At 38.8% G+C, this 18809-nt stretch overlaps 1 protein-coding gene across 1 annotated transcript; it reads right to left on the bottom strand.

The window, feature by feature from the left end:
* Positions 1-240: 240 nt before the first annotated feature.
* Positions 241-17672, bottom strand: LOC127436027 (proline-rich protein 5-like). The gene is made up of 10 exons (XM_051689921.1): positions 17399-17672; positions 15496-15676; positions 12003-12113; positions 11826-11906; positions 8839-8887; positions 8688-8745; positions 8419-8510; positions 8157-8297; positions 5240-5378; positions 241-2161 (listed from the first exon to the last, which is right to left on the bottom strand). Exons 2-10 carry the CDS (start codon positions 15654-15656, stop codon positions 1623-1625), a joined length of 1371 nt encoding a protein of 456 aa, XP_051545881.1. The 5' UTR covers positions 15657-15676; positions 17399-17672; the 3' UTR covers positions 241-1622.
* Between the last annotated feature and the right edge of the window lie 1137 nt (positions 17673-18809).

Below are 18809 nucleotides of genomic sequence, written 5' to 3' on the forward strand. Positions count from 1 at the left end.
CCGGCCTTAAACAAATACGAACCCGAGTTATCTTTGAATACGAAATCAAATGTGAAGTTTTTCACGCTTTCTTCCTATGCAAAACCTAACAGTTTATGTTACAAAAATGCGTAACAATAGCTACCAAAGCCATTTTTGTTGTTTTAGAAATCTGTGCAAAACATAGCCATTATTAGTAGACCTCCAAAATCAGCAGTACTTGTTCTCACAAACTCATAACATGAAGCATAAAAATGAAGCATAAAAGTACTTTACTACAAATTCGGTCTTGTTGAGGTTTTTCACAGCAGCACACATACACGCTTATAACAAATTCAGTATGAAACATAGCACACACTTCAAAAATGACAGTGCAAGGTATTAAAGAGTACCACTGTAAACCTTTTATACATTTCTTAAAATGTTGCTTGTGTAAAAATCTTTGCAAGATAAGCTGAATTTCTTTCTAGAAAACTACAGAGAAACCGATCAGCTTTATAACTAAGGTCAAAAAGCTTCCATTCATAGAAATAAGAAACAAAAGTCATAATAAAAAACTTCCTAAAGTTCCTGTTACCTTTTCATACAATTGATCTTATGCATCCTTTTTTAATGAACAACATACCCTGGCCTTGTAAAATATACATTTATGTTCAATGGTTTTAACCCATTAAATTAACTCTTAGTTGGTATCCTACTACAAGCAGTCCCAGATAATATTTCCACTTTATCATTACCTGGGTATTACAATGTAATAAACCTTTAAAAAAAAAATTTTTTTTTTTTTAAATTGATTATATAAATTTAGATTTTTATATGAAAATCACCATTATTGAAGACGGCATATTTGCAACAATTGTGGAAAACATTGTTAAATTTCAAATAGAATCTCATCCTTATTCATCAAATAAGGATTCTTAAACCTTCTTTCTGTATCTATAATATTTTTCCAACTAACTAAACACGGGTATATTTTATTACATTCTTAGCTTCAATCAGCAAACCCTGTTAACTCTCTGGCAGCTCATTACAATCACATTTAAAAAGCAACAAGCTCCACAAACAAACACAGCATGTTCAGGATGTACAATGTTCCGTACTAATTGTTTTGTTATTCGCATTAGCTATTGTCACAAATTAAGAGCACAGGTTAAGTTGGCAATGATTTAGAAAGCACTAAATATATCTCATTTTTAAAGCCCTAAGACAATAAAAAGTGCATGAGATCATGAGTGACAATAAAAGAGTTTTCTATAGGTGTTTCTTACATTTAGTCCTACTGTCAACACAAAACACATGATCACTAACATAAACATAAATTGAGAGACAGTAAAAATGTGTATTAAATAAAAGGGAGACATTCTATCCATGTCTATGTTCACTATTGTCTATGAAAAACTATGTAGAAAAATTCAAAAATACATCCACAGGTTTGGAACATTATGAAAGAAATCCCAATAGCTTTAAATCGAGTCCTTTCCCATTAGTTTTATGTCCATAAAAGAGCCCTGGCCTTACATACATAGCTACTTCACAAGTTCACAGATAAAAGTGGAAAATAGTGGTAGCTCATTATCATCACTTAAAGTGCTGTATTTTAAATTAATTTAAACGAAATGGAATTCTTCACAGCAGTTGATACATCAGCTAGTTTTCCTGCTGGTTCCGAAAGAATCGGAGCGACAATGAGAAAAGTCAATGAATATTCCGTCGGGATCGGATTCCAGGGAGTCCAAACCCTGCATCACAATTGTCTCCGGACTGGATGAGCAGCTAGGGGGCGAGGAAACGGCCTTGTCCACATCAGATGGAGCCATCTGGAGGTCCGCTGAATGCAGACACTCAGCTGAGGTGTGGATGAAGACAGAAGGTGAAATGAGAGGGGGCTGTCCCGTTGGCCCTCGCATCACACCAGACAAGGTGATGTCATGATCGAGGGAGAGCCGGGGCGTTGAGCTTGTCTCTATTCCAACAGACAGTGCGGAATAGCCCTGCTGCTCTAAGCAGGAAGTGACATCACAAGCAGAGTGACGGCGGATGCCTACACTGCCCACAGAGCTGACCTCAGAGTCATACTCAGCCACAGGGGTCAGCATGGGGATGTTGTAACTCTTGGAGCGTACTACTGGGTTACTGGAGGGCAGGTCTGCAGACTTGGACCAGCAATACTGCAAACGCCTCTCTGGAAAGATTTTCAAATAATCAGTTATGGTGTACTGCTTTTCTACTGGAAAACCTCCCACTATTAGTACAGCTCTGATGTATTTAAAATAGGTAACAAGGGTATCAATGACTAGAGCAGTAAATATTTTTGGGTGAAGAACATCCTTAAGATCTTTCAAGGAACAGTTAACACAAAAATGAAAATGTTGTCATAATTTACTCACCCTCACGTAGTTCCAAGGCTGTTATTTACTTTCTTACATGAAACATAAAAGATTCTAGGCAGAATGCCTGATTGTCTGTTTTGTATACTGCCAAGCTCCAAAAAGGACATAAATGCACCATTAAAGTATCATAAAAATAGTTTGTATGACTCATGCACTATATTCCAAGTTCTGTGAAGCCAAATGATAGCTTTGTGTGAAGAACAAACTCAAGTTTAAGTTGTTATTCACTGATAATATCACGAGACATGAGAACTAATGCCATTTGGGGTCAAATGATGATGTCAAACCTGAATTGAACACAGATTCGAGAGATAAGGTTTGAGAGCTTTGGCAGAGGAGAAAATGATCAGTGAGTAATGGCTTAAATTCCGGTCTGTTCCACACAAAAAGTTGTTGTATGTCTTAAGAAGGCCTAGAATTTACCGCAAGAGTCATATGGAGTACTTACAGGTGCATCTCAATAAATTAGAATGTCGTGGAAAAGTTCATTTATTTCAGTAATTCAACTCAAATTGTGAAACTCGTGTATTAAATAAATTCAGTGCACACAGACTTAAGTAGTTCAAGTCTTTGGTTCTTTTAATTGTGATGATTTTGGCTCACATTTAACAAAAACCCACCAATTCACTCTCTCAAAAAATTTGAATACATCATAAGACCAATAAAAAAAACATTTTTAGTGAATTGTTGGCCTTCTGGAAAGCATGTTCATTTACTGTATATGTACTCAATACTTGGTAGGGGCTCCTTTTACTTTAATTACTGCCTCAATTCGGCATGGCATGGAGGTGATCAGTTTGTGGCACTGCTGAGGTGGTATGGAAGCCCAGGTTTCTTTGACAGTGGCCTTCAGCTCATCTGCATTTTTTGGTCTCTTGTTTCTCATTTTCCTCTTGACAATACCCCATAGATTCTCTATGGGGTTCAGGTCTGGTGAGTTTGCTGGCCAGTCAAGCACACCAACACCATGGTCATTTAACCAACTTTTGGTGCTTTTGGCAGTGTGGGCAGGTGCCAAATCCTGCTGGATAATGAAATCAGCATCTTTAAAAAGCTGGTCAGCAGAAGGAAGCATGAAGTGCTCCAAAATTTCTTGGTAAATGGGTGCAGTGACTTTGGTTTTCAAAAAACACAATGGACCAACACCAGCAGATGACATTGCACCCCAAATCATCACAGACTGTGGAAACTTAACACTGGACTTCAAGCAACTTGGGCTATGAGCTTCTCCACCCTTCCTCCAGACTCTAGGACCTTGGTTTCCAAATGAAATACAAAACTTGCTCTCATCTGAAAAGAGGACTTTGGACCACTGGGCAACAGTCCAGTTCTTCTTCTCCTTAGCCCAGGTAAGACGCCTCTGACGTTGTCTGTGGTTCAGGAGTGGCTTAACAAGAGGAATATGACAACTGTAGCCAAATTCCTTGACATGTCTGTGTGTGGTGGCTCTTGATGCCTTGACCCCAGCCTCAGTCCATTCCTTGTGAAGTTCACCCAAATTCTTGAATCGATTTTGCTTGACAATCATAAGGCTGCGGTTCTCTCGGTTGGTTGTGCATCTTTTTCTTCCGCACTTTTTCCTTCCACTCAACTTTCTGTTACATGCTTGGATACAGCACTCTGTGAACAGCCAGCTTCTTTGGCAATTAATGGTTGTGGTTACCCTCCTTGTGAAGGGTGTCAATGATTGTCTTCTGGACAACTGTCAGATCAGCAGTCTTCCCCATGATTGTGTAGCCTAGTGAACCAAACTGAGAGACCACTTTGAAGGCTCAGGAAACCTTTGCAGGTGTTTTGAGTTGATTAGCTGATTGGCATGTCACCATATTCTAATTTTTTGAGATAGTGAATTGGTGGGTTTTTGTTAAATGTGAGCCAAAATCATCACAATTAAAAGAACCAAAGACTTAAACTACTTCAGTCTGTGTGCATTAAATTTATTTAATACACGAGTTTCACAATTTGAGTTGAATTACTGAAATAAATGAACTTTTCCACGACATTCTAATTTATTGAGATGCACCTGTATATGGCGCTTTTTCCCACTTTTTGGCTGTATTATTAACCATCTTTTTTCATTGTATAGAAAAGAGTAGCTTGGACACTCTGCCTAACACCATATTTTGTGATTACGGAAAAAATAATAATAATACCAATTTTTATTTTTGGGTGAACTAACTTAGTTAGTTCTTTTCAACACTTCTGACATCTAAACATTGGCTGTGTCTCGTTTGGAAGGCTGTATGCTAGGTAGGACGCGTCCTTTGAAGGCTGCAGTATACCAAGTGTCCTCCTTTAAACAAGTCTCGTTAAACGAGACGGCCTTCGTAGGACAAACGGAAATGGAAACGGAACGGAACATGGTTGCTATGACAGCACGCCACTCTTTAACAAAGTCCCTTTAGAAGGGAATGTATGAGGTACATTTTAGGGGATTTATAATGATGTAAAGAAAAGAGAGAAAAGAAAATAAATTTTACAGTTGTACTTTTAGTCTAATACTTTAATTATATATTAATATAATTATACATATTATATACTCTGCACCCATCTACTGAGGTACTTCAACTTGGAAATTAACATTCCTTGCGTTTGAACATCATATTTATGGGCAAATTGGCGTCACATTGAAGCAAAGAATTGTGGGTTGTGAGTGCCCATGAAGGCTACACCTCATGCATCCTCCGAATTCCCGTGAAATTAGGTCGCATTCAGAGGCTGCATTCGAAGTGTCCTACTCGCTTTTCTGAACGAGACAGCCTCGATGACGTATGCGGCTGACAAATGCAACCTCCGGAGGACGCATCCTTCCAAATGAGACACAGCCATTGACAACATTTTTGTTCCACAATGTTTATTTACTCTCTCACCAATAACACAGGAGCACTGTGAGGCACCGCACTCATGAGAACGCAATCCCTGTGTGCCCAGGTATGGAGACACAACCTTCTGAATGAGAGACTCCAACTTCAGGTATTCTTCACTCACACTTTTAGATTCATGAACCCCCTGTGAGACACGAAGATGACTTATTAACAGCATTGCCACACTTTTTGGCCAATGTATTTCCATGACTTTTCCATGACCTTTCCAATCATTTGTGATTACTTGATCAAATCTTTCTGATTTCAACTGAATAGCTAATGAATCATTCAGACCGATTTGTGAACTGGTTCGATTGATTACATTGCATCACTACTGGCGTTGAGTAAGTTACTAAAAAAAGGTAATCCACTACAAATTACGAACTACTTCTCCGAAACTGTAATCAGATTTCTTAACTGGTTACTTAATCGAAAAAGTAATCACATTACTAATTAATTTACTTTTAATTTACTTTCTAAAACACTTTACAAATTCAAAATAACATCTATTTTCTCCTTGTTCAATGACGCACACACTTCAGTGGTCACAGAAACGCAAACAGATGTACATATGAATATATTAATTCACATTTTAATTGTATTAAATATAAATAATATTTTGTAGAAATATTTGTGACCTAAGTTATGTACTTAAAAGTAATTACTTTCATTGAAAGTCAGTAACTGTAATCTGATTACAAGAATTTACAATGTAATGCATTACACTATTTTTGTGCCTAAAAGTAATTAGATTATAGTAACTATTTACTTTATTTTCCAGGTTTGGAAAACACAGTTTTTAAAATACCTGATAATTCCACTGTAAAAAAAAAAAAAATTGTCAGGTAACCTAAAAAACATGCTTCATGTGGTAAAACCTAAACTAACTGACTTTAATTAATCTCAAATATTTTATTTATAGATTTTCTTGATTGATTTTACACATTTCTCTATAGTCCATGCTCTCAAAACAATTCACACAGATGATGAAACAGACACTTAATTTTGCAAAACAATTCAATTTCACTGCATAATGAAGCAATGTATTAGTGTCTGATAATGCATTGATTAAAACTAAATAATAACATCAAAACTATAGATGTGTTCTCTATTGAATTCATAACATTTTCAGCTATAGACACACAACACTACTACTGAAATAACAAATTTATCATAAAAATCCACAATAAAAGACCTTTTTCCATGTGTTTTCGTAAAATTTGTCTACATTTTTTTACTACTTCATTATTCTCTGGAAAGATGATGAGGAAGCTTACTGTAAAAAAAATTACAGTGTCTCTATATTGTAGGCCTACGCACCTACGTTAGATAGCACTGTAAGCACAGATGGTACAGTAATTGTGGACATTGACTTCTACCTCTTTTTGTTGTTGAGATTGAAGTCACTTGTAGACCTGCTCACATTAGGCCGAACACTCAGAGAGACCGTGATTCATTACATGATCAGTTAGAGGGAATCTCAGATCATTTGAGCCTCTTCTGTGTCTTCTTTACTTTACTCTTCCACCCTGCTGTCCTCTTTCTATCTGCTCACCATCATTACACCATCTCCATTTGGTCTTTCCTCAACTCTTTCAAGGTTCACTCCTGAAAAAGTTGAGAAAACCTTCCCCTTTTCTCATCACTTCTTCCTCCATTTTCCTCTTCCTTTACCCACTCTACCTCTTCTCAGTTTGCACCTTTTCTTCATCTTGTTCTTCCTATTCTTCTTCTTCAATGTTTGTTTGCTCTGAATTTTCATATTTGACCCCTTTTATAGATAGCAAAATCATGATAGTTGTGTGAAAAATTTTGTAAATTGCATTTTCTTTGCTGTGTGCATTACCAACACAGCAGATATCAATATAAAATGATCTGACAACCTGGCATTTGCATTTGAGAATATGACTTTAATTTAGTCGTCTCCGTTAACTGTGTTGAAAGCATTAATCTTGGCTCAGAGAAATTTGTGTGTAGTGTTTCGAGAAAGTGATTACAATCAAGAAAACTGTACAATTTGTTTACGACAATTACAATGTGTTCAGATGTCTGTGTTAATTGTTTTGAGAGCAGTGACCTAAGTTTGGAAAAATGTGTAAAATTGATAGTGAAAAACTGTAATTTGACTAAATCAACCTGACAAAATTAGGTAACACCAGTGAAAGTAATTACTGTGAGTTAGATCAAGTAGAAATGGATCCTTGATTTTTCTCCCCAATTTGGAATGCCCAATTCCCAATGCATCTAGATCTTTGTGGTGGCGTAGTGACTCGCCTCAATCCGGGTGGTGGAGGACGAATCTCAGTTGCCTCCGGGTCTGAGACCGTCAACCCATGCATCTTATCACGTGGCTTGAGCGCGTTACCGCGGAGACATAGCGCATGTGGAACCCACGCACAACTCACCATGCGCCCCACCGAGAGCGAACCACATTATAGCGACCACGAAGAGGTTACCCATGTGACTCTACCCTCCCTAGTCATCGGGCCAATTTGGTTGCTTAGGAGACCTGGCTGGAGTCACTCAGCATGCCCTGGATTCAAACCCGCGACTCCATGGGAGGTAGTCAGCGTCTTTACTCGCTGAGCTACCCAGGCCCCCCAGTAGAAATAGATCCTTGAGCTACTGTAACAATTGCAGGTTATCACTTTTTTAAGTGCATGTTTTTCCATGACAATGTGAATTTAGGACGTTCACTTCGACGAGTAATTTTATTTGAGACGCACAAGACTTGTGATTAATGTCTCACTCAATATGACACAGTTGCTGAAATCAACCGAAAATAATCTGTTACCTGAAGTCACTATGTTATAATTATTAGGTGCAACTCATGACAATATGGGTGGATCTTTCATATGATCTAACTGGGTTTTGAACTGGAAATACAGACAGTGATACAGATCGTCTATCAAACACTGTGTACCTGTAACACCAACAGCATCTGGATGATGGATGGGGGGACACGGGCTCGTGGTCTGGACAGAGCCTCTTCCAGCTTCATGTTAAGGGTGATGGTGTTTCGAAAGTGCAGCAGAGCCAGCTGACGCACTGACGGCTCCTTCCCCTGAGGTACCATGAATACGCACACATTCAGACAACACTGCTATCATTTGTGCAGACATTTGTAATTATGTGCTTATGAATGGATATCTGACACATTATTTTATAGTCTGAAAGAACTGTACCTGGACAGGGTGAAAGATGGCTTGAAGCATAGTGAGAACATCACAAAAGAAGAAGTCCCATGTCTCGGCCAAAGAGTCCAATAATTTTTGCCCTATTTTCAGCCAGAAGAAAACCAATTTGTGTACAAACAAAATACTGTGTTATATCTGAATATACTGCATCAAAGTTTTGTAAATTAGGTGGAAACTCCTTTAACAGACTATAAAAATGTAAAAAAGCAGAACATTTATGCTACAAGAAAAACAGAATGTTTTTTGTCTGGGTATACCTTCATAAAACCTTATTTTGTCCCGTAAAATGACCATGCCTTTAGTTAACAGCTGATTCTGAGAATGGGGAAAAGATAAGCAAAATAAATTCATTTATTTTAACTGAATTGTTTTGATCAAACCCAATCCTCTGGATTAACAAGGTCTCACCTGAAGGTATTCTGTGAAAAATGAGCCCAGCTCTGTTTTCAATAGTTGCCTGATGAAATAAAACATAGAAGAATTTAAAAGACACAATGACCAATATTTCAGAGAAGCAATCATAATACAGGTGCATCTCAATAAATTAGAATGTCATGGAAAAGTTCATTTATTTCAGTAATTCAACTCAAATTGTGAAACTCGTGTATTAAATAAATTCAATGCACACAGACTGACGTAGTTTAAGTCTTTGGTTCTTTTAATTGTGATGATTTTGGCTCACATTTAACAAAAACCCACCAATTCACTATCTCAAAAAATTAGAATATGGTGACATGCCAATCAGCTAATCAACTCAAAACACCTGCAAAGGTTTCTTGAGCCTTCAAAATGGTCTCTCAGTTTGGTTCACTAGGTTACACAATCATGGGGAAGACTGCTGATCTGACAGTTGTCCAGAAGACAATCACTGACACCCTTCACAAGGAGGGTAAGCCACAAACATTCATTGCCAAAGAAGCTGGCTGTTCATAGTGTGCTGTATCCAAGCATGTTAACAGAAAGTTGAGTGGAAGGAAAAAGTGTGGAAGAAAAAGATGCACAACCAACCGAGAGAACCGCAGCCTTATGATTGTCAAGCAAAATCGATTCAAGAATTTGGGTGAACTTCACAAGGAATGGACTGAGGCTGGGATCAAGGCATCAAGAGCCACCACACACAGACGTGTCAAGGAATTTGGCTACAGTTGTCGTATTCCTCTTGTTAAGCCACTCCTGAACCACAGACAACGTCAGAAGTGTCTTACCTGGGCTAAGGAGAAGAAGAACTGGACTGTTGCCCAGTGGTCCAAAGTCCTCTTTTCAGATGAGAGCAAGTTTTGTATTTCATTTGGAAACCAAGGTCCTAGAGTCTGGAGGAAGGGTGGAGAAGCTCATAGCCCAAGTTGCTTGAAGTCCAGTGTTAAGTTTCCACAGTCTGTGATGATTTGGGGTGCAATGTCATCTGCTGGTGTTGGTCCATTGTGTTTTTTGAAAACCAAAGTCACTGCACCCGTTTACCAAGGAATTTTGGAGCACTTCATGCTTCCTTCTGCTGACCAGCTTTTTAGAGATGCTGATTTCATTTTCCAGCAGGATTTGGCACCTGCCCACACTGCCAAAAGCACCAAAAGTTGGTTAAATGACCATGGTGTTGGTGTGCTTGACTGGCCAGCAAACTCACCAGACCTGAACCCCACAGAGAATCTATGGGGTATTGTCAAGAGGAAAATGAGAAACAAGAGACCAAAAAATGCAGATGAGCTGAAGGCCACTGTCAAAGAAACCTGGGCTTTCATACCACCTCAGCAGTGCCACAAACTGATCACCTCCATGCCACGCCGAATTGAGGCAGTAATTAAAGCAAAAGGAGCCCCTACCAAGTATTGAGTACATATACAGTAAATGAACATACTTTCCAGAAGGCCAACAATTCACTAAAAATGTTTTTTTTATTGGTCTTATGATGTATTCTAATTTTTTGAGATAGTGAATTGGTGGGTTTTTGTTAAATGTGAGCCAAAATCATCACAATTAAAAGAACAAAAGACTTAAACTACTTCAGTCTGTGTGCACTGAATTTATTTAATACACGAGTTTCACAATTTGAGTTGAATTACTGAAATAAATGAACTTTTCCACGACATTCTAATTTATTGAGATGCACCTGTATATACAGAGTAATATGGCAGTTTGAAGAATTATGGAATTTGATTTAGAATAAATTACTTACATTTACTATTGGGTGAATCTCACAAAGCCTGTCAAAAACATCACTCAAAAAAAACTTTTTCTTTTTATCCCTTTTCTCCCCAATTTGGAATGCCCAATTCCCACTACTTACTAGGTCCTCATGGTGGCACGGTTACTCACCTCAATCCGGGTGGTGGAGGACAATTCTCAGTTGCCTCCACTTCTGAGAGAGTCAATCCGCACATCTTATCATGTGGCTCGTTGTGCATGACATCGTGGAGACTCGCAGCATGTGGAGACTCATGCTACTCTCCGCTATCCACGCACAACTCACCACACGCCCCATTGAGAGCGAGAACCACTAATCGTGACCACGAGGAAGTTACCCCATGTGACTCTACCCTCCCTAGCAACCGGGCCAATTTGGTTGCTTAGGAGACCTGGCTGGAGTCACTCAGCACACCCTGGATTCGAACTCGCGACTCCAGGGGTGGTAGTCAGCGTCAATACTCGCTGAGCTACCCAGGCCCCCCCCCAAAAAACAATTTTAAGATTTTGCATTTAAATTTCATAACAACATTTCCATTATATTTAATTGACCTATCTTTAACAAAATAAAATGAAAACAACAAACCAAAACTATATATTAATTTTTATTAATTTAATTTTGTTAAAAAGTTGCACAATTGAATTTGATGGAATTTTGTTATGAAATTGAAATGTGAACATTTAATTTTTTTATTTATTTTTTTATTTTTTTAGTGATTGCTATATTTGACCCCAATGTTTTCTTCATGACAATTAAGCACACTTTGTGTTCAATGAAATTCATATGGGTTTGGAACAACTTCAGTAAATAATAATAACAAAATGTTAAGTTTTGTTAATTAAAAATGTTAATTAATGTTAATGGCTTCCTTTTCTTTATGCAAAATGTAGTTCCTTTTTTTTATTATTTTGGAGTGAAATATCCCCCAGACATAGTTTGTGAGATTACCAAATTATTTGGAACACTTTTGTGTCACAATATATAATTCTTATAATAGTTACAAAATAACAAAGGCTCTCCCTCTTTTCTTGGCTGTTCTGTGCTGATAATGAGAGCCTCCAGACCACAACTGCCAACGTTTACATTCTACACAATGCAAATAGTGGCCATTACAGTGAACTAAATAATTCACAATCCTGCCCTCAGAAATCTTTTCATAAACAAACAAAAGTTCTGTATCTACTCTACCAATACATTTCATGTTGTTTTGCCTTACCTCACACCCTCATTGAGTGTATAAAGTTCGTTGTCCGCCAACCCTTTCTTTTGGAAGACAGCAATTACTGCATTGTGAATGCTGCAATAAAGTGTGCAGATATGCAATTACAAAATACATCTTGCTCAGTTCATGACTCTTATAGACATGCACTGAACACACAACACATGCACTAACCTGTTCCATATGGCGTTAGGGCCCGATCCTCTCTCTTCCAATGAAGCTTTTTCATTTTTCCCCAGTTGACTCAGATTTGGAGAACTCACTAACTTCAACCGGTAAAGAGTCCTCATGGTTATAAACAGAGGAATAAGAGACACGATACAGTTAGTCAAGAACTGCAACACCATGTGAGAGAAAGGGAGGGGTTAATATTCCCAAATACAAAACAGAGACGCAGCCAGAATGAATAGTAAAAGGGGAGGTCTCTATCGTTTTTATTGTTGAGAAAACAATTTCCTTCCTCCCAACATTATATTCCCATCCTTACAGCAATCTCTCTCTCTGTCAAACACACACACAAACGCCCACAAAGATAAACCAGTTATGCAACACAAAACCTCTCTTTCTTTCACAGTCCCAAATGCAGGGGAGTGAGGACATGCTCCTCTTGTGCAGTATGAGCTGAGTTTTAAACCAAAAGAGATAAGTTGGACAGCAGAGCAATGCCAGTGCACTGAGACGCTTCTTTCTGCTCTACGCTGATAAGAAAACTCTCAGAAGGGATATGCTTCCAAACAGCTTTTGACATGCTAGTAAAATACCTATTAGCTTGCATGGCACCAAAAGAGTTAGCATTTGGGCAGTAAAGCTTTCAGTTCTGAATATGGCTTTATTCACTGAAAGAACAGAGTCCATGTCCTGGTGCATTTTGGTGATGCTTGCTATTATTCCAACAGACTGATCACACAGTGAATTCGGCGACAGTAGGTCAAATGTTTTGCTGCTCAAATCGTTCTGTGCTTAGCGAAATTCGAACCCCAGTGGCCAAAGCTAGAACGTTGTTGAGCATACTGGCACGAGTGAAATGCCCACAGTGTGGCGCCAAAAGCGAGTTGTATATTTAGTTGTACATTATTTAATATAGTCAACAGGAATGCATTTTTTTATTAACCCTTCTCCCTAACCCAAACCCCAACCCTAAACCTAACCATCAATGGAGTAAAAATGTAATTTTAGAGCGAAAATGTATCCTCTGAATCATGCTCACCATTGTTTATGTGAACATGATTACTTACTGGTTCCCACGAGATCAGAATTGGTCTTGCATATTGCTTGCGCAACACGCTATCAGTTGCACTACAGGGAAATATATTCACGCTTGAATTTATGCAAAGTTGTCTAATGGGGATGACGCTTTTCAGTAATTCAGCTGAATGGGGTTAATTTCAGGGTACATTAATTTTCTGAAGCAACATGTCAATTTTTTGTGTGATCAAGTTGTTCTGAAACAACTTAGCAATCTTACTTACGAATTTCACCTGGTGGATAATCGCATACATTTACATCGAAGGTATGACCTTAGCCATATTTAGGGACCAGAGCATCATAGAGACTTGGGGTGGGCCATTTTGACTTGGGCCAGTAAGTAACCAACTAGCAACCACCCAGAACACCCTAGTAACCACTAAGTATGCCATTGCAATTGCACTGCCCTAGCAACCACCCAGATTTTTTGCAAGAAATTGAAAAATCTAGCTTTCACGTATAAATCCAAATATTATTTTGTATGTCATGTCTCCACTGCTGGGGAGACTGTACTCTGTTGACTTTGACCTGGAAAGATTTGATCCATTTCCCTCTGGTCTGATCTGTTCTCATTGATTAATTTGTTGTGGTTCCTGGAACTGAGTAATCTATGTTTTGTCATGTCTCCCATGGCATCATATTGATGCTAAATAAATTTGTGGGTCCCTCGCCACGTATTAAATTGAGGAATGTATTCTCATTGTGATATTCTCATTGTGAGAATATTTTTGAAAATGGCTGATTTGGGGTAAATATATTAAAGGGAACCACATGAATGCACAAACAAATAACAGGATATGAGTATGTACAGCAGGATGTGAGTATGCCGGTAGTTCACAAATAACATGGACAAGAACTTTTTTTCAACAAAGATTTTAGGTTAAAATTTACATTAATTAACAAGGGAAAATGCATACTTTTGATGCTGTAACTGGTTCCCATTTCAGTTTATTTAAATTGTAGGTGTGTCAAATAAATTTTGAAAGATACAAATATTCCATGGAGTCTCAATTTGAGGTCATAAAAATTGCATAATAATTATACAAGAATTTGAAAAATGCTGTTTAAAATAGTTTTAGATGAAGTATAGCATGTGGGTCATTGACAAATAAGGTTCCATCCATCCATCTTCTATAGCTGCTTGTCCTATGCAGGGAGCCTATCCCAGCTGTCTCGGCCAAAGGCAGGGAAACACCCTAGACGGTCCATCACAGGGCAAAACAGACATACACATTCACACTCTCACTCACACCTACGGGCAATTTAGGGTCTCCAGTTAGCTTAACCTGCATGTCTTTTTGGACTGTGGGGGTAACCGGAGCACCCAGAGGAAACCCATGTGAACACGAGGAGAACATGCAAACTCCACACAGCAAGGACCAGTTGAGCCAGGACTCGAACCCAGGACCTTCTTGTTGTGCACGAGAGTGTACACAAATTAATCATTAATTTAAAAAAAGTTTTTAAACACATTTTAAAGTCAAGAATATCATAGTATTTTCTCAACGATACACTATATGACCTGAATAAAATGTGCCTTTTCATCAAAATGTCAAAATATGTTTTTTTTTTGTTTTTTTTAAGAATTTCAGCTTTTAATTAGACTTTTTTTTTTTCTCCCAATTTGGAATGCCCAATTCCCAATGTGCTTTTAAGTCCTCGTGGTCGCATAGTGATTCACCTCAATCCAGGTGGCAGAGGACAAATCTCAGCTGCCTCCGCGTCTGAGACCATCAACCCACGCATCTTATCACATGGCTTGTTGAGAGCGTTGCCACGGAGACATAGCGCGTGTGGAGGCTTCACGCCATCCACGCTCAACTCACCACGTGCCCCACCAAGAACAAACCACATTATGGCGACCACATTATGGCGACCACGAGGAGGTTACCCCATGTGACTCTACCCTCCCTAGCAACCGGGCCAATTTGGTTGCTTAGGAGACCTGGCTGGAGTCACTCAGCAATATTCGAACTAGCAAACTCCAGGGGTGGTAGCCAGCGTCTTTTACCAATGAGCTACCCAGGCCCCCTTTTAATGAGACTTTGATTTTTTACTGTCTCTATATGGTTAAACCACATGACATTTTTTACTTTAAGCCCCAGAAAAAAATTCTAAATGACTCTGAACACAAGAAACTGAAAACATGTTCATCATAGAAGAGTTTTATTACAGTTATGGTCTTGTGTGAATTGCATTTTTAATGTATTTTTAAATCAATTAAAAATTATATCCAGACAAAAAAAAAAAAAAAAATGAGCATCACGTCATTGCCCCTTGTTCCACTGCAGGACACTGCTGTCACTACTTGACATTCTTCACATCATGTTTCGTGTTTAATGTGTTAAAATCACAAATATTTTAATAATAATAAAAAATCCCACCAAAGACATGTTCCATTCAAGACATGATGAAATTTTACCTCCTAAACGGATGACTGCTCCCATCCATGTGAAGGTAGTGTGGCAGAGTGAACAGTGCAGAGAAGCTGAACGTGGATGATCTAGGGGCAGGTCGATCAATGTGGTGTCCGCTCAAGTTCTCCAGCATTGTTGGTGAAAAGCTGCCAGATCCTCCTTTCATTCAGAACATCTCTGATCCTTCTGATAGCAGCAAAAACATAGGAAAGACACAAAATGTAAGTACATTGTAGTTCACGTCTTGCACACATCCTTAAAGGGATAGTTCACCCCAAAATGAAAATTCTCTCATCATTTACTCACCCTCATGCCATCCCAGATGTGTACGACTTTCTGTCTTCAGCTGAACACAAATGAAGATTTTTTTTAGAATAATATTTCAGCTCTGTAGGTCCTTACCATGCAAGTGAATTGTGACCAGAACTTTGGAGGCCCAAAATACATTTAAAGGCCACATAAAAGTAATCCATTAGTTTTCCAGTGATTAAATTCATGTTTTCAGTAGCGATATGATCGGTGTGGGTGAGAAACTGATCAATATTTAAGTCCTTTTTTACCATCAATCTCCACTTTCACATTCTTCTTCGTTCATTTTTGGCGATTTGCATTCTTTGTGCATATCGCCACCTACTGGGCAGGGAGGAAAACTGATAGTAAAAAAGGACTTAAATATTTATGCTTCTCAACCACACCTATCATATCACTTCTGAAGATTTGGATTAAACCTCTGGAGTCATTTGGATAATTTTATGCTGCATTTATGTGCTTTTTGGACCTTCAAAGTCCTGTTCATCATTCACTTACATTGTATGGACCTACAGAGCAGAAATATTCTTCTAAAAATCTTTGTTTGTGTTCAGCAGAAGAAAGAAAGTCATATATATCTGGGACGGAATGAAGGTGAGTAAATGATGAGAAAATTTTCATTTTTGGGTGAACTATCCCTTTAAATTTCACAACTTCCTACTGCAAGCATATGTAGTAAACAGTCTACTCTAGGCAACAAGGTCATGTTATAACCCTTTTATAAAACAGAACTATACGAAAATAATGCTAAACACTGGCAATATTTTCCATTAAGATCCCTTTTTTACTATTACTCTGCTAAAGAATCATACACACTGAGTTTGGCAGCGATTAAAGCAAGGATCAATGAGTTTGTTTCCTCAGCACAACAATTGAACGTGCGCCACCTATTGGAACGTTTGGGAAGTGTTCCAAAGAAATAGGCTACTACAACAAAAGACTTGTCTTGCATCAGTCTGTCATCATTTGTTCGCGCGCCCGTAAGACATTGTTTACAGTGGTCTTTGAAAAACAACACAAGTCTTTCAGCGCTGTGTCGACTTAAATATGTGACTTTGCTTTATGTTCCACTTTCCCTCTAGCATGATGTCACTTTCCCTTTGTTCTTTTAACGTGCCAGGACACGAGCCTCGTTATATTACGGGAGGAGGAGGAGTCTGTTTCCCTTTTTAAAATGCAGACAGGTAAAAGCGACATGGTGAAAGCCGTAACGACGACATCTGGGTAAACCTGAAAAGGCACTTTGAGAGAAAGGGCATCACTTCCCTTCCTGTCTCTTTGGACTAATCTTTCTCTCCTCACATGCTGTTTTACTATTCCGTTAAATGTCGATATTAATCAACAAACACCCCACCTGCCCGCCAATGTGTTATTTCTATCATTCGTTACATATTTCACCCGTAGCTGTAAGTTATCCATGGCGGATTGTCGCACTGGGAACTCAATGTACCTTATGGATATCATGGTACGTTTGTTATTTACCAACACGGCAACAATGCAGCATTCATCCAGGAAAATGCAGTATAACATAAAAAGCCCAGCTCCACCACTCCCCACCTAATACAAACAGTAGTGCATCGTAACGATGTTTCAACTCACCAGCATGTGCTCCGCGTGTAAAGTGAATAGGAACAGGGATATTTAGGTAACTTCAATGAGGAGGAAAACAACAAATATGAATGACTACACTCCCTTAAACGCCATTGTATCAGGAGAAAGTAAATGTGCGAGTTAATCCATACACGCAGATGTGGTCTATGCGGGTTAATGGATCATTTCTGTGGCATCCCCAATACTCGCCTTCGCCCCTCCTATTCGCTCCCCGATTTGCAGACTGTCTGACCACCAGACGGGCAGTCCAGACTATTGGCGCGATCACGCCCGAACACATGCACGCGCACGGTTGTGCGATGATCGGATCAGAACGATCACCAGAGATGTGCAGCATGTTTGAAGATGCTTTTGTAGGCTAAAACAAAGAGGAGACGTGCTATAACGAAAAATAACATGTCTTTGCCATTTTCTATCCGATATGCGTATTTAATGGGTAATGAACATGAGCTGGTGCAATTCTGAGGTAAACATAGTTTATTGGGATTAAATAACAAAGAATTTGCTAGATAGGTAAAGTCTGTCAGGACTAACTTGGATGATGGCTTGACAAAGCCTTATCATGAAGTTTAAACTAGTTTTATAATATAAAGTGTAATGGATATACAGAAATTACAGTAATATTAACTAGCTAGATGGTCAGATAAACCAGAGAGAGAGAGAGAGAGAGCAATTTAAAGCAGATTAAAGGCTGTTTGAGGGTTTGTTTACATTTGAATTTTTGACCGTTTGAATTATCGAGTATTCCGTTGGCCCATTTGAACATTCCGTCAATCTATGGGATTTTTCAGATTTTTATAGTCCACTGTGCAAAAACCATAAGTCCGATCAGTTAGAAAATACATAGCAGACTGTTCCAGAATAGTCTGGAGGTCTGTGCTGAGTTTGGTGGATGTATCTTAAAAGGTTCAGTGATTTTAAAAACTAAGTTTGTAGAATATAGCCCAAAGTATACTTCAATTGTCCGCGTTGCGGATCGCTCCGCGCACAGTATGCGTGACGCAAATTCCGCCATCAGCCCTGTCTGCGATGACTGTCCGCAACAGCCCAGATTTTCTCAACACGTGGATAGTCCTTGTCTGTGAGCATTGTCGGCGCATGCACCAGCCGTTGACTGTACTAAAAGAGTATTACAAATGAATCATAGTGCGCATGCGTCAAACACATTCGTATTCACTCTCAGTCAAATGAGTATACTTTGAAAGCCGACGCGGTCGCCCGTGTCGCAATTCGATCCGGAACGCAGAAAAACTAAGAATACCCGGGCCTTAAAGGCCAAAGTATAGTTCAGGTGTCCGCGTTGCGGATCGCTCCACGCACAGTATGTGTGATGCAAATTGCGTCATCAGCACAGCCACACGGCTTGACCGCATGCCGCCTAGATTTTCTTGACCCGTGC

This window comes from Myxocyprinus asiaticus, chromosome 46, assembly GCF_019703515.2.
Source record: "Myxocyprinus asiaticus isolate MX2 ecotype Aquarium Trade chromosome 46, UBuf_Myxa_2, whole genome shotgun sequence".
Classification (NCBI taxonomy): domain Eukaryota; kingdom Metazoa; phylum Chordata; class Actinopteri; order Cypriniformes; family Catostomidae; genus Myxocyprinus; species Myxocyprinus asiaticus.